The following is a 25,733-nucleotide window of genomic DNA, read 5'->3' as shown; positions in this document are numbered from 1 at the left end:
CTTTGCTGCAGCAAGGACCCCCATAAAGCCTTACCTGATATTGATGAGGATGTAGGGAAATTGGAACTCTTGCCCATTGCTGGTGAGAGTGTAAAATGGTGCAGCCACTATGGAAAACAGTTTAGCAGTTCCTCAAAAAGCTAAGCATAGCATTACCATAACACTCAGCAGTTTCACACCTGTGTATATACCTAAAAGGGTTGAAAACAGAAACTTGAACAGCAGTGTTCATAGCAGCACTAATCACAATAGCCAGAGCTGGAAACAGTCCAAGTGCCCAGCAACAGATGAATGGGTGAATAAAATGTGGTATATCCGTACAATTAGAATACTGTTCACCCATAAAGCAGAATGATGTTCTGGCATGTGCTACCACTTGGATGAACCATCTGGACACAAAAGAACAAATTGTGTGTGATTCCATTTAATGAAATATCTGGTAATAGGCAAATTCATAGAGACAGAAAGTAGGTTAGATGTTACTAGGGCTGGAGAGAGCGGGAATAAGTTATTGCTTAATGGGTACAGAGTTTCAGTTTGAGGTGATGTGACGGTTTTGGAAAGACACTGGTCATGGTTGCACAACAGTATGAGTATAATTAATGCTGCTGCTGCTGCTGCTGCTAAGTCACTTCAGTCGTGTCCGACTCTGTGTGACCCCATAGATGGAAGCCCACCAGGCTCCCCCGTCCCTGGGATTCTCCAGGCAAGAACACTGGAGTGGGTTGCCATTTCTTTCTCCAATGTGTGAAAGTGAAAAGTGAAAGTGAAATCGCTCAGTCGTGTCCGACCCTTAGCGACCCCACGGACTGCAGCCTACCAGGCTCCTCCATCCATGGGATTTTCTAGGCAATAGTACTGGAGTGGCTTGCCATTGCCTTCTGAACTATAAACTTAAAAACAGTTAAAATTTATGTTATATATATTCGGTTGGCCACGAAGTTCATGTGGGTTAAATGAACTTCGTGGCCAACCCAGTATTTTAACCACAAGAGAAGCTAAGTGAAAAGGAAACGAGGAAAGGTAGGCTAAGGGAGAGCAAAGGAAGGGAGAAGGAAGGCACAGCAGGTCAGCAGCGAGTGAGGACTGGCACTGTGACTCTCTTGCCCTGCTGCTTCCACCTCGCAGACCATTCTCACACCACACATGCACACAGTGGCCTCCCACACAGCTCCAGAGGTTATCTGTGCTGTGTGCGGTCTCAGATGCAGCGTCCAGTCTGGGGGAGCTGGGCTGATACATTGCTGCTGCCCAGAATGACCAGCCCTCCCAGCTTGAGGGATTTCCTGGAACGTAGAACTTTCAGTGCTTCAGTCAACAAAGCCCCAAGCAAGCAAAACCTGGTCAGTCACCCCAGGCCACCTGAAGTGGTCAAGGGTTTTGTGCAAAACTCCTTTGCCCTGCAGTGAAGGAGCTACAAGGGGTAGTTCATACTTGGGGACACATGCTAAGTTCTCTGAACTTCTGAGTTGCAGCCTGCACTGTTGGCAGGAAATCCACAGGTTTGTTCCTTGCCTTCTACCAAGTTCACAACAGTCTGACCCCAGGTAGTACACACATTTGCCCCTAGTCAGGAAATAAGGAAAGAGCACGGGAAGAGGACACCTTAGGACAGATCCTCAGGCGATTTCTAGTTCACTCATGGAGGGGAAGATGACCACCAGGTAAAGGGCTGGTGAGCGTGGCTGGGCTTCGGCGTGGCGGCCGCATGCCTGTACCCACACAGTCATGTTGTCTCCTCATGCCCTTCCATTGCTCCTCTTTGTAACTTTGCTTCCTGCTTTCCTTTTCAGGTGTCTCCAGTGAAGATCTGTGACTTTGACTTGGGCAGTGGGGTGAAATTGAACAACTCCTGCACTCCCATAACCACACCAGAGCTGACTACTCCAGTATGTATGGCCAGGCACCTGTGCCCTCTCCTTCTGAGCTCCTGTCCCCAAAGCTCTGGAGACAGACTGAGGGCTTAGGAAGGGAAACCAAGTGTATCTGCTGCCTGAGTTGTTTAGCCTGACTTCTTGTCTTGATAACCACCCCCAACCCCCCACCCCTCCACTACTCAATGAAACTGACATTGGAGCTTTTAGTTTGGGGTGGGCCCACTTCTAATAAGGAGACAAGCTGTATCTATAAGAACTGGCTGAGTCCTGACCCCTGTCCCGGGTAACAGGCACTACTCCCAGGCCCACCCTTTTGCTCATAAGCGTGTGGACAGCTCCCATTCCCATGGCAGAGTTGGGGCACGTCCACTTTGTGGTGAGGATGGGGAATGTCTCTGTGGTGTGGTGAGAACTGAGAGGTCCAGGCTCTCTGCACGTAAGCCTGGCCAAGTTATCCTGTTGCTTCTTTCACTTCCCATTTCCTCCCCAGATGGGCTGCTGGAAGCTATTTCTTCCTCAGACATTTCTTATACATACTGGCTATACTCTAATTATTATATAATTCTTTTGAGATTTGCATGCTTCATAAGTGAGTTTTCCTAATAATGTTTTTTTAAGACTTGAGATTAAATATGCCCATGTCTCATCCTAAGCAACATTATTAGAGATGTTTCTGTATTAGCTTCTACCGCACTGAGGTACCCTGTTTTCAAAGTCATTAACTCTAATTGCCAATAACAAAGAAAATGTCCTTTCTGCACTTGCCATTTTCCCACAAAATTAGTTTTGTATGTTGGGAGTTGGGAGGAGGGTTGTCTCCCAGTGAGCCTGCAATAATGAAGAGGGGAGTAAAAGGAATTTATTTTGTTTTTATCAGCAGCTTTCTTTGTAAGGATGGGAGGAAGGAGTCCTGGTTTCTTGTCCTACTTTGCTACTGATGTGCTTGAACAAACCCCCGTCCCATTCTAGTCCTTGGTTTCACCTCCAGAAATGGGAGACCTGAGGAGACTGGCTTTGTTCTAAGAGCTCTCCTAGCTTTGATGGTGCCTTAATCCTAAATTCTTATAGAATGCTCAAAGCTAGCAGGGAGGCTTGGCAGGACTTCACTTTAAGAAATCCTTGCTTTATGGAATTGGCTGTCCTCCGAGCGCTGTGCTCCTGGGACATGGAAGTGGCTGCTCACTGTGTGACTGTGTGCAGAGAGCCAGTGCAGGGAGAGATGTCTGGGGCTTCTTGACCGAGGGTCTCTGCGTACTGAAGAAGGACCTGAGAAGATCAGAGGGGTGACCTGGAACTGACTGGGTTGTAGATCATGGAGAATGCTAGTGTGTCAATGTCCAGTGTAAGTGCCTTGGTGGCACCTAGCAAGCTCTCTGGCTGACCTTCCTGACAGCTTCTCCCTCTGCAACTCCATCCTCTCGCTCAAGTCCCATTATAGCCCTCTCCCTGGACTGAGCCTCTCTCTTCTCTGCCATTCCCCCTTCCCCATGTCCGGCCCCCACAGTGCGGCTCTGCAGAATACATGGCCCCTGAAGTGGTGGAGGTCTTCACGGACGAGGCCACTTTTTACGACAAGCGCTGTGACCTGTGGAGCCTGGGCGTGGTCCTCTACATCATGCTGAGTGGCTACCCGCCCTTTGTGGGTCACTGTGGGGCCGACTGTGGCTGGGACCGGGGAGAGGTCTGCACAGTGTGCCAGGTGAGCCCAGGGCCCTCTGTGGGGTCAGGTGATTGTGGGAGGCCAAGCAGAACAGGGCTCAATGATTGTGCCCAATCTGGAAGGGGGTGGATCGTGCCCTGTCCCTCTCTGGCCAAGGGCAGCCACCAGGTGAGATGGAGATAATCAGGCCCTCAGCCATTGAGGAGTTCAGGGGAGGTTGTTAGAGAAGATCACTCCTGAGCTGAGTGAGTCTTAGAGGCAGAGTCTGGCCCCAGGGGAGGAGAGGCACAAAATGCAAGTAGAAGAAACCGGGTGATTGAAGACAGGAGGTTTGTAACAGCTGCATGTGTCGAGGGAGGAGGAGGATGGATAAGGATGATGGTGGGCGGAGATGAGCCCAGGCATCTGGATGGAGGGCTAAGGAATTGGGTGTTATTCTATAGTTGCTCATTCCTCACTGGTCACCCACCTGGCCGTCCAAGTAGTATAGCCATCCCACCCACCCAGGGTGTTCTGTGCAGTTTGAAAATCCAGGGGAGGGTAGGGGTTGGGGAAGGAGCCCTGGTCTGGGAAATAGCCAGGCCCCCAGCTGCACCTGTAGCTGAGGGCGACTGGATCCACGTGGTCAGACATGACAGGTACACCCTGCCCATCCCCTGGCTGGTGTGGCCTCAGGAGGAGTCTTCTTTACCTAGAACAAGCTGTTTGAGAGCATCCAGAAAGGCAAGTATGAGTTTCCTGACAAGGACTGGGCTCACATCTCCAACGAGGCCAAAGACCTCGTCTCCAAGCTCCTGGTCCGAGATGCGAAGCAGAGACTGAGCGCTGCCCAAGTTCTGCAGCACCCATGGGTGCAGGGGGTGAGTTACCCAGGGAGAGGGCATCCACCTTGTCAGGCCTGCAGCAAAACCATGAGGAAGCTCTCACATCCCGGAGGCTGACCTCAGCTGAGGGGAGTCGGATGGCAGCTTCATCCCTGGTGCATAGAGAACTGAACTGACCTCTGACCTCACCCCATGCTGACCCCTTACAGATATCACTGACTTGGATCTAACCTTGGCCACCACTAAGCCCCTAGGTGACCCATGTGTCTCTGGAATGGACAGAAGCCTCTGGGAGATTCGCCGCATGCCTCCCACTCTTAGCAGAGGCACACAGCCCAGGGAGCAACCCGGGTGGGTGCACCATCACTTAAACAGAAATGCCACTGCTTGAGGGTGTGCAAAGGCAAGGCCTCGCCACCCTGCTTGCTGTGCGGCTGCACTAGGGGCTCATAACTTCTCCTGGTGCTGGGGTCTGGCCGCAGCTTTCCTGAAAGGCACATGCTGCTGTTTTCCCCAAGGAAGGATCCAAGTTTTCACTCGAAAACATTTTCAAGCATCCTCCTCAGTTAATCATGATAACAGACCCTGTCCCTCCAAGGGGTCTGCCAGACCTCCTGTGATCTTTCTGTCTCGTTGGTCTGCCAGGCCCTTGACACTGGGGCTGGTTGCTAGCCCCAGTTACAAGTGGGGACCCAATCCATGGGTCTCCAAGTGGCTAATTCCCGGCCACCCAAGAGCTGCTGTCTATACTGAGCATCTGCCACGTGACAGGCTCTGGCAGTAGTGGGAGGAGCAGGACCAGGGTCCTGTCTTCATGTTCTGATGGGGAGAGGGAACCAAGGGAACATGAAGATAGGATGGCAAGTGCTTATCTAAAGTGCTCAGGGTACCACAGGACAAGGACCCACCTCTGCTTGGGACGGGTTGTGGGGCAGGACAAGGGGAATGTCTCATGGGGACATGACCCTGGAGCTGGGATCTTGGAAGGTGATTAGGACTTCATCAGGGAGAGAGAGGGCTCTCCATGCAGAGGCAGCTGGGTTGGGTGCTGTACCTTGCTTGCTGTCTCCTTGGAAGGTCTGACTCTGCCGGCATGCCTGGGCAAGTCCCGGTGCTGAGCCCGAACCTCTAGTAAGCTGCCCCCTCTGCTGGCTTGGGTAGGGACCACTCTTGAAAGAGGGGGCAGCACTTACCCACACATCTGTCCTTCCCGTTCTAGCAAGCTCCAGAAAGGGGACTCCCCACGCCGCAAGTCCTCCAGAGGTAAATGCTCCTGTCACACTCAACGCCCTTCCTCATTTGGCTTTAACTTTCCCTTCAAGCTCTCAGCCATGCTGGGGCCAATGTGGGGGACGTGGAGCCCATCTCTAAGCTCAGATGTCTGGCCTCCCTCTTCCTGCTTCTCTTCCTTATCTCCCTCTACAGTAAATCTGCTCCCTCTCTTCTCTTCTTCCACCTGGTTTCCCCTGCCCCAGCATCTTTAAGATCCCTCCCTAGGCTGTTTGCAGAAGAAAAACCTGTTTTGTGTATCCTCATGAATCGTAACTGGAAATCACTATTTACAGCCCAAAGCACACCAAGGTTTCCTTCTACTGCAGGGGGTTGTTGAAAGTAGCAGAAATCCAGGGCCCTGTGAGGCAGAGGGACCAAGAGTCATATACACTACTAGACAGACAATAACAGCCACTGTATAAGAAATACCACCCACCGGATTTTGTACTAAGGGCTTTACATGTGTTGTATCCCATAAGCTTTACAATAAATTTAAAAGATGTTCCTATTGCTCCATTTTATAGATGAGAAAACTGAGCAATAGAAGTTAACTTAAAGGTGCAGTCCATAGGGCTGCAAAGAGTCAGACATGACTGAGCACACACGCATACACCCAGTAGCCTAGGGAGTGAGACTTTGAACCAGATCTGTTTGACTCTGGTGCCTTTTAACACCAGATCGTGTTCCCAGTGAGCACTCCCTATTCCTCAAGAGCCAGGGCTAAAGACTCTGGGAGCCAACCTCCTGGCCTGTTTCCCAGAATTATACAGGGAAGTCTTACACTTTATAGTCACAAATCATTTGAGTCCAACTTGGGTTCCTCCCTGACTCTGTAGAGCTGCATCCAGAATCTTTGAGGCTCCAAACCTCAGGTCCACCTTAGAATACTGATTCAGCAAACCCAGAGCTGGGTTCTGGGACTCAGACGGAAAGGCACAGCCCCTGCTCTTGGCGCCCCCTATCCTGACGGAGAGGGATGTATGTGGGTGAGTTTCATGTGCTATGGCCCTTCCTCTGGTGGAGCTCTGTGCAGAGCCTTGAGAGCTCAGAAGTGGGCGCTCTGGATAGAACGGAGCGTTTGTCCCAACTCTTTAAGTCTGTCCTTGAGGCTCAAACCCTTTCTAGCCCCAGTGAGTCTAAACCCATGCAAGAATCTGTTTGGGGAGGGCAACCTGTGCCAGCTCGGAAAAGTCCAGTGGGAGCACAGAATCGCAGCAGCTGGCGCGGGTGTCGGGGAGCTGGCTGGCGGACCCCGCTGAACCCTGCCTCCCTCTCTTCCGTGCTCCCCTCCCCCATCCCTGCAGGAATAGCAGCACAATGGACCTGACGCTCTTCGCGGCCGAGGCCATCGCCCTTAACCGCCAGCTGTCTCAGCACGAGGAGAACGAGCAGAACAAGCTGGCCGAGGAGTCTGAGGCGTTGGCTGAGTGCCTCTGCTCTGTGAAGCTTTCCCCTCCCTCCAAGTCCCGCCTGGCCCGACGGAGGGCGCTGGCCCATGCAGGTCGCAGTGGAGACGAGCCGCCCAGCCCGACACCAACAACGCCAGCACCCTGACCCACTCTGGGCCCCAGGCCTGTCCAGGCCCTGCCACCCTGGAAACCTGTGAGAGGCCTGCTCTGCAGCTCCATCCAGGCCTTTTCCTCCATGAAGGCTCTCATCCTCCTGTCCCCAGAGTCCTCAAGGAAAAAGCTTTTTCCAAAGGGGAGGAGGGTCGTCTTTGAAAAGGAAAGCAATCACTTGTCACTTTGCATAATGGCCTGCGGCAGGGACGTCTCTTTACTGGGCTCCTGCCCACCTGCTCACCCGCCGGTGGATGGAGGATCCAGCCCACTCTCACCGCCAGGCAGCTGTAGGGCTGGGGCTGTGGCCTTCGGGGAGCCAGCCTTGAGAAGCGTCCATTGACAGTGGCTCTTCCCCCTCACCGCACTGTCACCCGCCTCTGGCGGTCCTCCCACCTTCCTGTGTCCTCCGGACGTCCTCCCCCATGGCTAAGCGAAGCCATCCCCTCAATTCAGGAAGCCAGATCAGTCTTCCAGTCGATAACGCAGAGAAGCACATAATCTTTCTTTGCCGTGACCGAAATGTGTCCCTCATTTATCATCCTCTTCCTTGTTTGGGATTGCTGCTAAAGTCGGTATTATTTTGTTTTTAAAGATGCGTGTGTTTGTTTGTTTTTTAACCACACTCTTCCAGCAGAGATGAGACTTTTAATTCCCACTATGAGCCCATGGACTTTCCAGAGCTCTTAGGGCTGCTCTCCTGAATGTCCATGCATTTGGAAGATGTTAATCAACTATTTCTGTTACTCTTAACTGATTTTAAGCTGTTCAGACAATGAGTGACTTAGAGACCAGTCTGTCTGCTGCTTCCTCCCTCGGGCCTGTTACGGAGGCCAGTGCAGGTCTGGGGCAGTGAGGAGCTCTGTGCCTGATGTGGTGCGAGTCTGGAGGCTGCCCGGCCACCCTGGTTGGAGCCATGTGGTCTCTGCTGCTGGCGAGCACAGAGGCCTATCCAGCATCAGATAGCTGAGCTGCTTAGTTACCCAAGAAAATTGATTTGCATATGTCAGATGTTTATACGGTGCAAGGACACATTGCACTTATTTTAATAAAACTGTTTTCAATTCTGGTGTCTTCCTGGTGGTCGTTTCTTCACCTGCAGTCCTGAAGAGGAGACAGGCCTTCTGGAGAGGGGCTGAGTCTAGCCGAGGGGGTCGGGTGCCTCTTGTCAAGACCTCTTCATTGGATCCATGACACAAGGTGAAGGAGAGATCATTGCTTCTGTTTTTTAGGTGAGGAAATGAAATTCACCTACCATCTGTCAATCTCTTACTCTGTGCGAGGACCCAGAGATAAGTAGGAAGCTGCCTCTGCCTTTTAGGATCTCCCATCAGGTGAAAGAGGCCGTGTCAGCAGTGTTCATGCAAGCTAACCTCAAAGAGCACTTCAACAGGTGTACCCTGTCCCAGCCCAGCCCACCCACCCAAGCAGAGCAGAGTCCCCTCTGTCTGAAGCAGCACTGAGCCTTCCTCGAGGCTCCATTGTGTGCCCAGGACTATGTTTGTCCTGCCAGAGTTGGCAACAAAGAAAAACGGCACCTCCATCCACATGTTTGTCGAGCAGAGGGCTTCCGTGCCTGTTGCCCTAGTAACCCTCAGAACCAGACTCAGAGGGCTGTTTGGGAAGGGCCTTTAGAAATTCCCAAGGAGGAACTTCTCTGGCAGTCCAGTGGTTGAGAATCTGCCTTGCAATGCAGGGGATGTGAATTTGATCCCTAGTCAGGGAACTAAGATCCCACATGCCGAAGAGCAGCTAAGCCTGCCTGCCGCAACTACTGAGCTCCAGTGCTCCTGACCATGTGCCACAGCTAGCGAGTCCACGTGCCATAACCAAAGGTCTGCATGATGCAATGAAAAACTGACCCAGCCAAATAATTTTTAAAAAAGTTTTTAAACATTTAAAAAAAAAATTTTTTTTTCAAAAAAAGAAATTCCCAAGGTGGCGGCAGAGGGAGGTCCAAGTGTCAGGGCAGTCGACTGGGCTCTGCTGCTAAGCTCTTCTCCCTGGGAGAGCAGAAAGCCGAAACGGGGTGCAGGGCTCTTTGCTGTGGGGGCAAGTCATGGGCCAGGCTGCCAGCTCTTCTGCACTGTGAACCCTCCATGGTGACGAGGACGTGCTTTCTGATGGTGGTCATTTCTTTGCAGGAACCCTTGCCATCCTTGCATCCCTTCATCTACCCAATGTGGGATGGGCTGGATAAGCAGGCCTTTAGACTCTGAGCCTTTTGACCCTAAGTATCCCTGTCCCTGGGGACTGGGAACCAGGGTGTGAGTCTTGTCTCTAGACTCCAACCCCACTCTGGTCAGTCCTCCAGTTTGGCCCAGCAGGGTGTGACTTATGGGAGCTTCGTGGATCAAGTATTCCCCCATCCTACCCACTGGCTTCATGGGAAATAGTTGGGGAAACAGTGGAAACAGTGTCAGACTTTATTTTGGGGGGCTCCAAAATCACTGCAGATGCTGATTGCAGCCAGGAAATTAAAAGACGCTTCCTCCTTGGAAGGAAAGTTATGATCAACCTAGATAGCATATTAAAAAGCAGAGACATTACTTTGCCAACCAAGGTCCGTCTAGTCAAGGCTATGGTTTTTCCAGTGGTCATGTATGGATGTGAGAGTTGGACTGTGAAGAAAGCTGATCGCCGAAGAATTGATGCTTTTGAACTGTGGTGTTGGAGAAGACTCTTGAGAGTCCCTTGGACTGCAAGGAGATCCAACCAGTCCATTCTAAAGGAGATCAATCCTGGGTGTTCATTGGAAGGACTGATGCTGAAGCTGAAACTCCAATACTTTGGCCACCTCATGTGATGAGTTGACTCACTGGAAAAGACTCTGATGCTGGGAGGGATTGGGGGCAGGAGGAGAAGGGGACGACAGAGAATGAGATGGCTGGATGGCATCAGCGACTCGATGGACATGAGTTTGAGTGAACTCTGGGAGTTGGTGATGGACAGGGAGGCCTGGCGTGCTGTGATTCATGGGGTCACAAAGAGTCAGACACGACTGAGCGACAACTGAACTGATCTGAACCCACTGGCTGCACCTGGCAAGGTCTCTTGTCCATGGCTCTGCTCTCCCAACCACTGTGCCTACTTCAGTTTTGCTGGCATTATCATCCACTTACTGAGTACTTTCTGAGAAGCTCACAGGCATCTCATTTAATTTTCACAGCAGTCATATGAGTTAAGGTGCTATTTTATGGCACTTAACATGAAAGAAGGAAATGGCAACCCACTCCAGTGTTCTTGCCTGGAGAATCCCAGGGATGGGGGAGCCTGGTGGGTTTCCGTCTATGGGGTCACACAGAGTTGGACACGACTGAAGTGACTTAGCAGCAGCAGCAACATGAAACACCAATCAGAGAAAGGAAAAAAAAAAAAAAAAGCTTGCCCACAGCTATAGAGCTAGGAAGGTAGAAGTGGAATTTTTCCTACAGATCTGATGCCCAGAGCTGTGCTGCCTGGGTTCAAATCCCAGCTGTTTCACTTACTGGCCTTGGGCAAGTTATTTAATTCTCCAGGGGTCTCAGTTTCTTAAACCAGAAACTGAGGAAGCTAATGCTTATCATGGTGCTGTTGTGAGGTTACAAATTAACAAATGTAGTCTTTAGAGCGGTTCCAAGCACACACAGTAAATATTAGCTGTGATTGTTGTTGTTTAGTCATTAAGTTGTGTTCGACTCTTTTGCAACCTCATGGACTGTAGCCCACCAGGCTCCTCTCTCCGTGGATTTCCCAAGCAAGAATACCGGAATGGGTTGCCATTTCCTTCTCCAGGGGATTTTCCCAATGCAGGGATTGAACCCATGTCTCCTGTATTGGCAGGCAGATTCTTTACCTCTGAGCCACCAGGGAAGCCTGTTAGTTGTGATAGTTGTAGTTATTACTGTCTCCTGGGCCAGAATTGCGCAACTGGGCCCCAGTGATGACAATGAGGAAAGCTTGTGTGGGTGCAGATGGGTCTGGGCTTTCCACATGGGGCTGACCTCTGGCCCTTTGTGGGATTCTCCTGCTGACACTCTGCTCTATCCCTCTGAGCCAGGGTCCCTGTCCCCAAAGGGCAGCTGTTATGCCAGGGGAAGAGCCAGGTTGGGGGCCAGGGGCCCTGGTTCTAGTCCTTCCTTTGTCACTGCTCACTGGTGACCTTGGGAAGTTTCCTGCCTTTTCTGAGGACCAGGCCCTGTGCCTGGGCTGTGCTGGGGCAAGGCAGACATGCTAAGTGAGGCTCTGGAACCTGGAACTGTGGCAGCCAGTGTCCCAGCTCTATGCTCACGTGCTGGCTGCCCTAAGGAGAGGGTGGGAATGCCACAGACTCAGGCTGGCAGACCTCAGCCCCACTCTGTCCTGATTCTCAAGGACACTGAGCACTCCTGTCTGAGCTCCATGAGGGGTCAGGGACAGTGCTGGAGTCTCTCCCTCTGAGGGTCCACCTGCCTGAGCTCTGAGGGCCCCTTCTCCCTCTTGGCTGACTGCCCCTCGCCAGATCCAGCTCAGTGATCAGCAGTGAGCTCCATGCCAGCTGCTCCAGCTGCTGAGGTCTGAGGGGAGCAGTGAGAAGCAAGGTCCCCCCCACGGCTGGCACTTGTTGCCATGGTAGCAGTTGCCTTGGAAGCCACTTCCCCGACTTCAGCTTCTGAACAGTCCGGGAAAGCTGCCCATCCCCCAGGGGATCAGTGAATTAATCACACTCCTTTCCGGGGTCCTTAGCCCTCAAGGAAAATAAACAGAACTAAACCAAGCTGATGTCTTTTCACCCACCCTTCCTCCCCACCCCATGCCACTCTTGGACTTCATGCTTCTGGGAAGGAAAGAGCACATGCAGGCCCCCTCCAACCCTAGCCTTCCCATGAGAAAAAGAGATTTTCTGACAGAATTCAGTGGTGACCCAAGGCCCAGCCACACTCTGAATCCAGGGGCCTGGAGGACCCAGGCTTCAGTGGAGGGTGGGGGTGCGGTTCTGAGCTTGGGGGTGAGGAAATGGCGGGTGGACAGGCTCTAGAGCTTGGGCTTCCACCTCATTTACCTGTGATAGCAAGTGCATCGCCCAAGGGCAAGCATACATTTGCTTTTTCAGAGCTGGCACGGCCACAATTGCTACAGGAAAAAATTAACACGTCTCCCCTCTCTCTAATCAGTCCTGGAGAAGGGAATGGCAAACCATTTCCTCATTCTTGCCTTGAGAACCCCATGAACAGTGTGAATAAATAGAGATGTCACAAATTTGCAGTGGCCTTTAGTGACACTCCTTTCATGAGGGAACCATGCAGGACTTGGCCTGATTCTTCTGAACGCAATGTCTCCCTCTGATGGTGGGGTTGCCAATTCGTCCCACCTCAGAGAAGACACTTTAGAGATGTGCTAGCCCCCTTCCCAACTGAGCGGGAAAGCTGGACGCCAGAATCTACCGTGGACTCGGGCTGTCCTTCCACCTCCCTGTGTCTCGGTGTGCCCATCTGTTCTGGAGAGGAGCTGGGGAGTTCTGTGATCTCGTAGCTGAGGATGGCTCTATGTGTCTCTCCTCCACAGTCTCTGCTCTGCCTCTCTGCCCGGAGGGATTTACAATGTCAAAGAAAATCTCTAATTTAGAACTAGTCTGCAGTTCTTAGATCAGAGTGTTCTGGAATCAGAAAGTCACAATGCACAGGCACCCCCGACTCCCCTGCCATCCTCATCCCCACTCACCAGATGAGCAAGGTGAGGCCCACAGTGCGAGGTTCCCACCTCAGAGATGTGGAACCAGAGTGCTATCTTGCTGATAGTGTGCACACATCACCCTCAGCCTGACAACGGGAGGAGAGCCGGACAGGCCTCTCCCAGCCAGAGTTATGAAAACACTTAATGGGGGCCAAGGGCGTTGTAGGGGGTGCTCGGGTTCCCAAAGCTTGATGTCTCAGGAACACATTTCCATGGACAATTATTTTGATGGCTCTTTCTAAAACTAGTCAGTGGGGGATCAATTACATGTGACAGAAACAGGGCTGTCATTTGATGCCTAATTAGAAGAGTAATCGGACCTCATCCTGGTGAGAGGCACAGGGGATGCTGGCAGCTGCAGCTGTGGCTGGAGACGCCCACCCCAGGGCTTCCCCGAATGAGGACCAGGAACATGGCTCAGGGGCCCCTCGGTGTTCTGTGGTCAACCCTCCTTTCTCCACATCTTTGAGTTCACACCTGCCCTGCCGAGGTCTCACTCCAGCTTCCTGGCGGGGCCTTCCCTCAGCTGAAGCTCAGTCAGATGACCTTGGTCTTCCCAGGCTTCTATCCTCACCAGGAAAGCCTCCAGTTGAAGACAGAGCTCCCATGGTGCCCGCGATCAATCTGAGATGGTTGTGCAGGTCTGAGAGCTCCCTGAGCAATGTCCTTCTGTCCGGAAGCCCACACCAGGTGCCCTCTAGCCATTCAGTGGCACGCAGTCCCTGAACCTGCCCTAGGGGGGCTCACAGTCTACCGAAGAGACAGAGAATAGAGACAGGTGGCCAGCACTTCAACATGGTGACATGACCACTCAGCTGCCTTCAGGAATGGCTCCTCAGAGCTGGCGCTGACCAAGCAGGGTCCTGCAGTGCTGAGGGCTGGCAGAGGGTACGGGACAGGGCTGGGCCAGGCTAGGGTGGGTTACCACTGCCGGATCTTCATTTGGTGGATCCTGCAAGTAGGTCAATGGCAAGCCACTCCAGTACTCTTGCCTAGAAAATCCCATGGACGGAGGAGCCTGGTGGGCTGCAGTCCGTGGGGTCGCTACGAGTCAGACATGACTGAGCGACTTCACTTTCACTTTTCACTTTCACACATTGGAGAAGGAGGTGGCAACCCACTCCAGTGTTCTTGCCTGGAGAATCCCAGGGACGGGGGAGCCTGGTGGGCTGCCGTCTATAGGGTCACACAGAGTCGGACACGACTGAAGTAACTTAGCAGCAGCAGCAGCAAGTAGGTCAGACAGGCTGGGCAGAGCACAGCCTGGAGGTCAGGAGGCGCCAGCCTCGTGCCAATCTCCAGATCCCGGCTGCTGATAACCCAGCCCCTGCCAATCCCTCCTCCCAACCCTGGCCCCTAGCCTGCATGTGTGTCCTCCCACCCTGCCCCCACCACTGCTCCTTCCTGTTAGCCTCCCCACCAAGGACCCCAAGGGTAGCTGGAGGGGCTCCCCCTCTCAGCCCTCTGCAACTAAAACGGAACCTACTTGAGGAGAAGAGACCATCCTCACCTGCCTGGGGCCCAGAGAGGGACAAGGTGGGGGTAAAGAGTGGACATGGAAGGACCCTCCCTCTCTCCTCCTCCTGGCCCTGTCGCTGGTCCTGTCTGTCTCTTGAGCCTCATCCAGATCTCCTTCCAGGTCCCTGTCTCCAAGTCCCCAAGAGGGGGCCTCGGGTTCATCTCCAACCAAAGGTGCAGCAGAACGGGTCCTGAGCATGTGGCCAGGAGTCCTCACATCTCTGGCTGCCGAGCCCCATATGAAGCCACCGGCTCATCCATCCCCTTCCAGGACCCACAGTGGAACCTGGGCTGACTGCCCTCATGGGCCTGTGGGCAGCAACTCACATTGCAACCTCATAAATAACTCAGCACCTTCTGCTGCCTACATCTCTGAGGAAGCCTGGTCCTCTGGACCCCCTCCCCCTTGCAACCATTGCTTTAAACTTTAATAGGCTGAAGCTCAGTGGCAGCTGAGTAGGCTCCAGGGACCTGGGGCAGGATGTCCTGGGCAGGGGAGCTCAGGCTGAGCTCTCCTGAGAGGAGGCTGGCAGGAGCAAACCCCCAGGGCACAGGCCCAGCTCTCCAGAGCTCTGGCAGCCAAGGCCAGATGTGGTCAGGCAGGAATCTTGACAGTGGCTTCCAGCTTCAGGGGCCTATAGGGGAGGAAGAGTAAGCTGGGGTGACCTGGGAGAGATCCTCGCTCAAGGTGGGGCCCCGGAGACTGCGGTGGGATAGGGTTGCAGATAGACCCAAAGGTTAGCAGCCCAGAATCTTACTGCCCAGAGACTCTCTTCCTGAAGGTGAAGCTCCAGCAAGGAGACATCCAAGAGGATCGAGACCTCCAGAGCTGTTTTGGGGACAGGCTCCGCTGGTGGAGGCAGTGCCCTGGGTAGGCCTGCATGGACATCCCCATCAGCAGCAGAGACTTCCGCTGCCTGCAGCTGGCCTGCGTGGCCCTCGGCCTGGTGGCCGGCAGCATCATCATCGGCGTCTCCATCTCCAAAGCTGCAGCTGCCGTGGGCGGGATCTTTATTGGCGCTGCTGGTCTGGGTGAGAAGGTGCTGGGCTCAGAGAGGGAGCTGGGGCGGGGGGTGGGGTGAGGGGACCACAGCCAGGTGAACAAGAAATGGAGGGAAGAGCTGGGTCATCAGGAATCGGTTGGAGAGGATAGAAGTTGGATGTGTGAGCAAGGCAGCCATCAGGGATACAGGGAGGGAGAGGGAGGCTGGGGTGAGATTCCCACGGCACACTGCAGGGGTGAGGAGGTGTGGAGCAGGAGCCACTGACCACTGCTCTTGGGCCACTCCCGCTCCAGCTCCCCAGTCCCAAGTCCTGAGCTCTTGAGTTAGTGTTAGGACTCATAAGCTTGCTCCGGATGAGCTGGTGGGGGGTGGGTAGAGAAGGACAGAGTTCTCTGTGGGCCCCCCTTGAGCCCCGACAGGATCCAGCTCGGACAAAAGGTTTCCTTTTCTTTCCTGGAATGTTGCCACAGCAGATCTGTCTATCCAGGCATCTGTCTGTCTGTCCGGACCAGGCCCACTGATATCCCCACAGTGGTGCTGGGTACATCCCACATCCCCTCCACCATCCTGGGCATGGGCAGAACCAGAAGCACCAGGTCAGTGGGCTCTGGCATCTGCACCTGTGAACTCAGGCCAGGGGCCAAACCCTTGGGAGTGACAGAGCAGGACCCATTCTTCCACTACCCGCTCCCCAGCTCACTGAGGAGCCTCCAGCCCTGCCTTTGGGAGCCCTAGGGGAAGTTGGATAATCAGAGCTGGGGGGTGCCAATGGGCCCACTTCCAGCTGCAGAGGAAGGAAGAAACCAGACTGCCATCACCTGGGCAGGGTGGAGCCAGGAGCCTGGGCCTTCACAGCCAGTAACCCCTTCCCCCGAAGGCACTGCTCCCCACCCCCTCCTGGGGCTGGGTGTTGGGGAATGCCCCTCAACCGACGCATGCACTCACAGGCTACATTCACACACCCACAGTCCCAACCCTGCCCACTCATGCTGCTCCCATACACACCCATAACCCAGCCCCAGGCTCATAGCCCACAGCTTCATACAGCTCACCCTAAACAGGCTCCCTCCTCACCACTGAACCCCTCCGTGTCTCTCTTCTTAGGGCTCCTCATCTTGGCCTACCCTTTCCTGAAGTCTCGGTTCAACCTGGACCACATCCTGCCCATGATAGGTGAGTCCTCTCCCCCATCCCTACCTCCACCAAGAACTGCGGGAGACCCTCTGTGTGTAAGACCCACCATGCAGTGCAGCCAAGCCCACATGTGTGACTGTACTGGCTGCGTGTGTTAGAGATGCTGTGTGTGTGTGTGTGTGTGTTGTGTAGGCATTGCTGTGATTGCACACAGACTCCAGCCTTCCACTAAGTCCCTGAACCAGCTCAGAGGACCTAGAACCCCCATCTCCCCTGATAAGTTCTCCTTCTTCCCCAAAGCCTCTGAGATCTCCAGATAACCCCTGAGGAAAAGGCAATGGCACCCCACTCCAGTACTCTTGCCTGGAAAATCCCATGGACAGCGGAGCCTGGTAGGCTGCAGTTCATGCTGTCGCTAAGAGTCGGACACGACTGAGCGACTTCCCTTTCACTTTTCACTTTCATGCATTGGAGAAGGAAATGGCAACCCACTCCAGTGTTCTTGCCTGGAGAATCCCAGGGATGGGGAAGCCTTGTGGGCCATCTATGGGGTCGCACAGAGTCGGACACTACTGAAGCGACAGCAGCAGCAGCTCCCCTGAGACCTCAGGACCCTGGATAGCTCCTCACCTCCTCTCAGCTCCCCACATAGAAGCTCCCATCTCCGTCAGCCCTATACATTCATCCCCAGTTCTCCCCAAGACCCCCACCTCCTTAAATATCTGCTGTGTTCTCCTTCAAGGGCCCATTTCTTCCACCTTCGTTCCCCTCCCCAAATCTGCACAGATCACATGGGAGACGTAAAGGAAGCAATGGAGCACCGACAGCAGCCAGGATGGGGAGTAGACAACAGGAAGGACTTCCCTTCCCATAGCTGGACCTGATTTAAGAATGGCTCAGTAACCACAGGGCTGGGGTGCTCTCATCCTACAGGAAGCCTGAGAATCCACCCCCAGCCAGGGGCAGACCATGGGGAGGGAAGATCCAGCACCAACGGAAATAAAGAGGGTAAGTTCCAGAAATTCCAGAGTCTATCTTCCTTCTTCTCCTCTGGGTACACAGCCCAGAGAAGCCACCATGATGGAAGTGCAAAGGGGGCTTCTCCAATCACAGGGAGGCAGAAGTGTTGCATAGTTCTTCCACGAGCTCAGTCAAAACGCTTCTTGCTCCAGGCGGAGCTCAGCCCCTCTGGTCCCCAAGATTTCTCTGTCAGGCCCAGTATAGCACCATGCTGCCCTCCCTCTCCTAGTCCAATGCCCAATTATTTTCTCACTCTCCTCTCCCATCGTGGAATCCAACTCTCAGAGCTGGTACCCGAAAATGGGCATCTCCATCCTCCTCCATCCCACCACACTGGAAAATTTCAGGGCAAGAGTTTCTCAAAGGTGCCCCTACTCCCAGTGTCTGCTGCCCATGGTAGGATGCTGAGCACTCAGCAAAAGGTTCCATCCCAGACACTGTCCAGGCACTTTCCATATATTGATTTGTTTCATTTTCAGAACAGCCATATGAGGCAGGTACTATAATTAGGCCCCACTTTACATAATGGGGCAACTGAGGCCCAAATTGCCAACATCTGTTGGATCATTGAAAAAGCAAGAAAGTCCCACAAAAACATCTACTTCTGCTTTATTGACTATGGCAAAGACTTTGACTGTGTGGATCACAACAAACTGTGTAAAACTTAAAGAGATGGGAATACCAGACCACCTTACCTGCCTCCTGAGAAATCTGTGTTCAGGTCAAGAAGCAACAGTTAGAACCGGACATGGAACAGACTGGTTCCAAATTGTGAAAGGAGTACATCAAGGCTGTATATTGTCACTCTGCTTATTTAACTTATATGCAGAGTACTTCATTGCAAAATGCCTGGCTGGATGAAGTACAAACTGGAATCAAGATTGCCGGGAGAAATATCAATAACCTCAGATATGCAGATGACACCACCCTTATGGCAGAAAGCGAAGAACTAAAGAGCCTCTTGATGAAAGTGAAAGAGGAGAGTGAAAAAGTTGGCTTAAAACTCAACATTCAAAAAACTAAGATTATGGCACCAGGTCCCATCATTTCATGGCAAATAGATTGGAAAACAATGGAAATAGTGAGAGACTTTATTTTGGGGGACTCCAAAATCACTGCAGATGGTGACTGCAGCCATGAAATTAAAAAACACTTACTCCTTGGAAGAGAAGTTATGACCAAACAAGACAGCATATTAAAAAGCTAAAGACATTACTTTGCTGACAACGGTCCATCTAGTCAAAGCTATGGTTTTTCCAGTAGTCATGTATGGATGTGAGAGTTGGACTATAAAGAAAGCTGAGCGTCGAAGAATTTATACTTTTGAACTGTCGTGCTGGAGAAAACTCTTGAGAATCCCTTGGACTGCAAGAAGATCAAACCAGTCCATCCTAAAGGAAATCAGTCCTGAATATTCATTGGAAGTACTGATGCTGAAGCTGAAACTCCAATCCTTTGGCCACCTGATGCAAAGAACTGACTCACTGGAAAAGACCCTGATGCTGGGAAAGATTGAAGGCAGGAGGAGAAGGGGACAACAGAGGATGAGATGGTTGGATGGCATCACCGATTCAATGGCCATGAGTTTGAGCAAGCTCCGGGAGTTGGTGATGGACAGGGAAGCCTGGCATGCTGCAGTCCATGGGGTCGCAGACAGTCTGACATGACTGAGTGACTGAACTGAACTGATTGAGGCCCAGGGAGGTTATGAGACTCAACTGGGAAGAGGTGGGGCCAGAAACCAGGCCGTCAGCCCCCAGTCCTGCCTCTAACTCCCACACAGTGTTGCTGTCCTCTTGAAGGGCCACTCTGACTACCCATGCCTCTCTAAACCAGGCTGCCCCCCAAGACTCCCTCCCTCCCCATTCTATCCCTTCTGACCCCAGGTCCCTCTGGGAGGCTCTGACCCAGGATCTGTCTACTCAGCCACCCTGTACTGGTCCCTCCCACAGGAGCCCGGAGCAGCCTGTCCACCGTGAGCAGAACCCTGGAGAAGCTGAAGCCTGGGGGCCGGGGGACTGGGGAGGGCTGAGGCAGGGGCTGAGGGGTTGCCCCCTGCCCTGCACTCTCTTCCCCCTGCTCCACCAGTCTCAGAGCCTGCCTGGATCAGAACCTGAGAAGAACCAGCTCCTGGAGACACCAGACCTGCATCCGCCAAAGCCATTGGAAATGGATTCTTGTGACGGGCGGGGCTGGGACCAAGGTGTCTCTAGTTTCAGGCTCTTGACCTGGATCTTCTCTCCGGACGGCAGCTCAGCTTTCTTCCCTTTCTGATCTACTGACTGGCTTCTCTGGAATGTGGGGCCCAGTGATGCCCCAGTCCCTTGCTCCAGCCTGGCCAGGGAAGTGAGCTACAAACCCTCAGGAACCACAGCCAGGTTCTGAGACCTCAGCCCTGAAGGCCTGGCCCTGGGCCTCAAGAATTCACTGGCTGGATTGAGGGGCCAGACCAGACTCTTCTGAATATCAGAAGCTTTGAACCACTCCTCAGGTACAGGCCCTGAGCAGCAGTGAACCAGACAAGGGGCAGAGCCTGGAAAAACGAAATGGTCACTGCCTTGACAGGAGCCCAGGAGGCAGGGCCTGGAGGCTTTCAGGAGGAGGCGTTCAGAGCTGACCCCTGTGCTGAGACTCCTGGGGTTTGACTCCACTGTTTAAGGCTTTTCAAGATCTGACTGCAGATAAGACCTCCAGCCTTCCTCTCCTCCCCACCCTCTCACCACTCCTGAGCAACCTAAACGCATCCGAGCTTCCAAGCCCTGGCCCATGTTCTGGATGCTCCCCCCCATGCCTCTCTGCCTATCAAACCTCCACCTCTGAAGGCCCCCTTCCAAGTGTCCCCAACCACAATGCCCTCCACGTCCTCCTCCACCATCCCTCTCTCAACACTCTTCAGGCAGGTTGAAATCTCCTTTTTCACAAAACAATTACTAATTGTATTTAAATCTACTGCCTATTGCCCTTTTTCCAGTTTGCATAAGGGTAGACAGTAAGTGCTCAATAAATGTTAAATGGCTTAAATTTGATGGAGAAACAATTCCCTAGGCTTTCCCTGGAGAGCCACTTCAGGCTCCACATATTCATAGGGTTTGGGGCCAGGCAGACCTGACCAGTGTGTGACTGTGCAGAAAACATTGCTCCTCCCTCCCCACTGCTCCTCACACACCTGGGCCTTCAATGTGACCTCTGTGCAGACTTCTGCTCCATGCGGCTCCTGTCCTGGTTGGTGAGCAGAAGATAAGCTATGAGGAGTTTCATTCTCCAAGGATCACTGCAGATGATGCCTCCTCTTGAAAGCTTCCCCTGATTGATTCTCTGTGCACCATCACAGCGCACAGCACTCTGAGTGGCCTCTATTTCCCCCCTTCATTAAAGTAGGGAGCTGACAGCCAGGCACATGGAAAGTTCCCGGTAGATGTTGGAAAACCACACCAAAAGTAGAAGAGACAATCCAATTGTACAGATGGGAAAGCTGAGGCTCTGCAGGAAAAGGAATCGAGTCCCACGGTGAGAGATTGTGGAGCCAGACCTCGCACTCAGGCTCCTTCTCTCTACCTGCCCAAAGCTCTACCCTCTGCTGCCCTCTGCGCAGGCCCCAGGGACCAATGCCCTGATCACAGTGGGATAGAGCTCCATGGATAGAATCAGTTTCCCAAATGCTGGGGGGCTGGGGAGTGTTTGGTTCCTCCAACCCAAGGGAAGTCAACATTCCCCTCCTTCCGTTTCCTTCCTTTTCACATCCCTCCTGCCTGCTCCCTGCCCCTTCTCCTTTCCCTCAGCATGATCATCATGAACAATAACTCAGGTCTGGTTTCCTTGATCAATAAGGAAACCCTTCCTCTGGTCCATCTTCAGTCTTCACTAGCAGTGCCCCAAAGAGATGCCCAGGGGTAGACGGGGTAGAAGTGAAGAAAGGGGAGCCTGAGCCGTGGGGATTGTGGTTCCTGCCTCACCCACCATCAACCCTTCCCAGCCGTGATCTCCCCCAGGCTGGCCTATGGTATCCCAGATGCCTGACAGAGCCAGACACAGAGCAGTGCTGGGGATCAGAGTGCAATAAATTAAGAAATGAACACGCGAACAGGCGAGAGCTATGTCTGTTGAGGAAGAACTGTGTGGGGGCTCAAAGGACCCTTGAAGCTCTGGGAGTTCTCCAGGCCTGGGCCTGTTTCTTCTCTTTCCCTGCCACAGGCTTCCTGAGTTTTCCCTTCCCCCCCAGTCCGGGTGAGTGTCTGCATACCTCCTTCCCAACTGCATCTCTACCCACCCCCCACCCCCGACCTCCCCCACCCCCTCAATCTGGTCATGTGGCCATGTGGAGTCACTGCCTTCTCCCCATGCAAGCTTTAGAAGGAAGTGAGGTTGGGCCCAGCAGGCAGGGATTGTGTGATGGGCAGTGGGAAGGGAAAGCGCCCCCTCCCCTCTGAGCAGATCCAGAAGCCTCCATTCAGCATGGGAGTGAGGGGACACAGACAGGTCTTTGGACCCAGCTCTTTCAGCATTCTAGTCAATAAATGAAATTAGTTCTGCCAGTAACCTCACTCAGACCTCAGCTGTGGCTGTGCTGGCCAGTCTTTGAGTGCTGAGAATATACAAAAGGTGGGGGGTGCTGGGTCCAGGAAGTCCCCTGGAAGTCACATTCCCACTGGGTCAACCTGGAGGACTGGAGTCTGTGCCTGGACAGATAAGACTCACATCCGGGTTCTGCGCAGCCCCTTACCGGGTGAGGGGCAGAGGGGGTGAACCAGAGAGTGAAGCCTGGAGCCACAGTTTCTTCATCCGCATATGGAAGGGGAGTGGTCCCTCCCAGACCACTGCCAGGACTAAGGTTGCCTGGCATGGGGTTCACAACAGGGCGGACTGATGAGCGGATAAGTGAATGAATGAAGAAGCGGTTGGAGATGCTCCTCCAGCTGAACTCCCCAGATCCTGGAGAATCAGCACCTCAGACTCCCTCAGTCCTTTCCAACACAGTCCAGCCTGGAGGCTCCGGGGCCCAGCACTCCCTCCTCCCACTCCCTCCTCCCTCCTCTAAGAAGCCCTTACAAACCCCGCCAGGAGCTGTATAAGGGGCTCACGACCACACCTCTTTCTAGGGTACAGGATTGGTGGAGGGTGATTGGAGAAAGGGTGCTGAAAATAAGACTCATGTCTGGAAAAATCTTCCTGCTCCCATAGTTCCATCCCCCTCCCCCGCCCAGGGTGGGGAATCTCCCGGAGACTGAAGGCAGTGCGACCTACGCCCCTCACTCCAGAGTGAACGGCAAGGTGTCCGTCCCGGACTCGGACTCCAGGAGTCCAGACTGGAGAGCGAGTGGGCGGCGGGGAGTTCACTGCCAGGCGCTTGAAAAGCGTGAAACCTAGAAACGGGGAAGGGAGAAGGGCGGCGCGGAGCTGGAGCCAGAGAGGAGAGGAGACTTGGTGCGAACGACGATCCGTGGGGGCTCAAAGGGAGCAGAGGAGCCGCAGCGACGCTGAGAGGGGCGCTCAGAACCCGCGCAGCCGCAGCCCGCCACGGGCCCCTCCCGGTCCCTGGGGGCTGCTCCCCGGCGCCCTGCGTCCCCCGCCCACCCGCTAAGCCCGGGACCTGCGAGCAGCCAACCGGGTGAGTGAGCGGGACCAGCGGCCCCTGCCCTACGCAGCCCCATCAAGTGGGCGCCCCGTGGCTGCCCTGCTCGCTAGGGGTCCTTCCGCCCTGGAGGGGCCCCAGGCAGAACCAACCAAGAAGTGTCCACTGAACTGGCTCAGGCAAGTGCAAGCTACAGGTGTTGGGGGAGGCTGGGGAGAAGGCAAGAGGAGGGCAGCAGAGGGGAGATGAGGAGGGCAGCTTTAGAACTAGAGGGGGTATTCCATCCAGTCCCAAACCCCGGAGGAGCTGAGTAGCAGCAGACAAGAGGGCAAGGACCTGTACCTTGAGCACAGTCCTCCGAAAAGAGATGAGAGCCACAGAGAGGGGAAACAGGAGAAGGGGGTCCCTCTGCTCTACCCTGATCCCACCTACTCTTTCACTCAGTAAGGATCTGCCCTAGAATCCACCTCCAGTCCCCACCCAGCTGCCCACCACACCCTCCCAAGAAAGTAAGAAGGGAATCAGAGAGAAGTGGACACAGAGCAACCTCCAAATCAAGAGACAGATAAAGGCAGGTAACAGTGGTCCCTCTGACCTTAACCATTTGTTTAACCATCATTCCCTGGGCACCTGGGGAGACCAGGGGGATGTGGCAGTGAAGAAGGAGGATAGAACTCTGATCCTCAAGGTAGACCAGTGGGGGAATGCGGACCTGGACACACGAGTTCCCCATCACCGAGGCAAAGGTAGGCTTCCTGGAGGAAGTGACATCCCAGCTGCGCTCTGAACTGGAGTCAGCCAGGTAAAGCAGCAGGAGCAGCATGGTCACCCGACCACACCTGGTGAGTTCAGCTCCACTCCAGCAAAATTGAGAGGGTGGCCTAGAGAGAGCCAGGGCTGGGAAAGCCCAGGAGGAGTTCCCTCGGGACGGGGAGAGGAGGAGAGCTCCGTGGGGTATCAGTGAGAATAGAGAGGAAGAGATGGGCTCCAGAGACCCCTGGAGGGACGTGCCTGCAGGGCTGCTGTCCAACAGAGGGGAAATGTGTGGAGGGCAATCCAGGGGAAGAGGTGCAAGGATGAAGCTGGGTCTCTGGCTGTCAGTCTGGGCTTTGTGGGAGAGGATGAAGTTTAAGAGGCCTGTTTCCAAGAGGAGGAGAATGTTTCCAGGGAGGAGGGTTCAGCAGGTCCAGAGCTGTGGAGAGGTCACAAACAATCTTCACTGGATTCAGCAACGAGGAGGCAGCTGGTGGCCTTGGAGCCAGCAGTCAAGGGTGGCGGCGCAGAAACCAGATGGGAGTGGATTGACCTTTGAGAAGGAGGTAAAGTGGGGGTGTAGCCAGCGCTCTCAAGAAGTGGGGGGGGGTGAGGTTAAATGGAGGCAGATGTGGGGGAGATGGGGGCTTTGTTTGGTTCCAAGAGAGAGAGGCTCGAGTGCCTCCAGGAGGAGACGCAGGCGTGGCGAGGGGGCGATGGACACTGAAGGGGGATGTCCCCTGGGAGCCTTGAGGGCTGCCAGCATCAAACCAAAGACAGGGATGCACGAAGGCCCTGCTGCCGAGGAGCTGATTTTCTTTTCACATACGAAGCTTCACAGTTTGGGCACAAATGTGGAGGAGGCAGAAAGCTGGACCCATGCAGAGTTGAGGCATCTCTGGCAGCTTTGACAAAAGGACAAAGGAACAAGTTGCAAGACACGGTAAACTGCAAGAGGGTAAACGAAGTGAGGCGGTGTGGGTCCTTGGGTGGATGCAGAGAGAAGCAGAGACAAACGGCTCATGGAGAAGAAGCAGAGTTCCAGGATGGCCTTAGATCAGAGCACAGTTACAGCTGGAGGCTGTGCAATCATGGTGAGGAGCACAGGTATAGAAAACAGCCTAAGATTTTTTTAAATATAATTTTATTTATTATTTTTGGCTGTGGTTGGTCGTCCTTGCTACACAGGCTTTCTCTAGGTGCAGGCTTCTCATTGCGGCAGCCTCTCTTGTCGCAGCACACAGGGCTTCAGTGGTTTTGGTGTGGGCTCTGGAGCTCAATAGCTATGGTGCATGGGCTTGATTGCTCTGTGGCATGTGGGATCTTCCTGGATCAGGGCTCAAACCTGTGTCTCCTGCAGTGGCAAGCAGATTCTTTACCACTGAGCCACCAGGGAAGCCCCACATAGCCTAGGTTTGAGTCCCAGAATTGCCACTTATTATCACCATGTCTGTGACCTTGGGCAAGTGACTCAACCTTTCTGAGCCTCTTTGTCCCCATCCAAAGCTGAAGATGGCAATAGCATCTATCTATAGGGTTGTCACAGGGCTTAAATGAGTTAATGATATAAAAGGCCTGGCATGCTGCAGTCCAAGGGGCTGCAAAGAACTGGACATGACTGAGCAACTGAACAACAACAATACAAAAGACGTAAACCAGTGTTTGGCACATCGCAGGCGCTGTACAGGCGTTTCTGTAGTGCTAGCAACAGTTTAGTCAAGCGTGGGACGGCTGGGTTTCTCGGAGGTGAAAAGGTCTTAGGGAGATGACAAGGGTGGTGAGGGGAAGGGTAGCTGGGGTGGAAGGGAGGAATTGGGAATCGGAGAGGAGGAGCCAAGGCACTAGGAGGATG

General features: G+C 53.6%; 2 protein-coding genes across 5 annotated transcripts in view; both read left to right on the top strand.

Moving 5' to 3' along the window:
• MKNK1 (MAPK interacting serine/threonine kinase 1) overlaps positions 1-8,259 on the top strand; it is a 44,906-nt gene extending 36,647 nt beyond the window's left edge. For 3 of the 4 annotated variants that reach the window (XM_055401728.2, XM_055401729.2, XM_055401726.2), the window contains 5 exons: positions 1,794-1,889; positions 3,382-3,576; positions 4,233-4,397; positions 5,581-5,624; positions 6,938-8,259. In XM_055401728.2, the coding sequence (XP_055257703.2) occupies positions 1,794-1,889; positions 3,382-3,576; positions 4,233-4,397; positions 5,581-5,624; positions 6,938-7,187 (750 nt within the window). In that variant the 3' untranslated portion in view covers positions 7,188-8,259. Of the gene's footprint in view, positions 1-1,793; positions 1,890-3,381; positions 3,577-4,232; positions 4,398-4,608; positions 4,713-5,580; positions 5,625-6,937 lie in introns of all 4 variants that reach the window. The other variant, XM_088835273.1, reaches the window with a different exon arrangement.
• Positions 8,260-15,282: 7,023 nt separating this feature from the next.
• KNCN (kinocilin) lies at positions 15,283-19,591 on the top strand. Its single transcript, XM_055401375.2, has 4 exons — positions 15,283-15,433; positions 16,510-16,578; positions 17,473-17,547; positions 19,512-19,591. Exons 1-4 carry the CDS (start codon positions 15,283-15,285, stop codon positions 19,589-19,591), a joined length of 375 nt encoding a protein of 124 aa, XP_055257350.1.
• Positions 19,592-25,733: the final 6,142 nt, after the last annotated feature.

The sequence above is a fragment of the Moschus berezovskii genome, chromosome 4, assembly GCF_049115385.1.
Source record: "Moschus berezovskii isolate FMDL1 chromosome 4, NW_MosBer_1.0, whole genome shotgun sequence".
Lineage (NCBI taxonomy): Eukaryota > Metazoa > Chordata > Mammalia > Artiodactyla > Moschidae > Moschus > Moschus berezovskii.
Note: the sequence above shows the minus strand (reverse complement) of the source record. Positions and strands in the feature narration are given on the sequence as shown.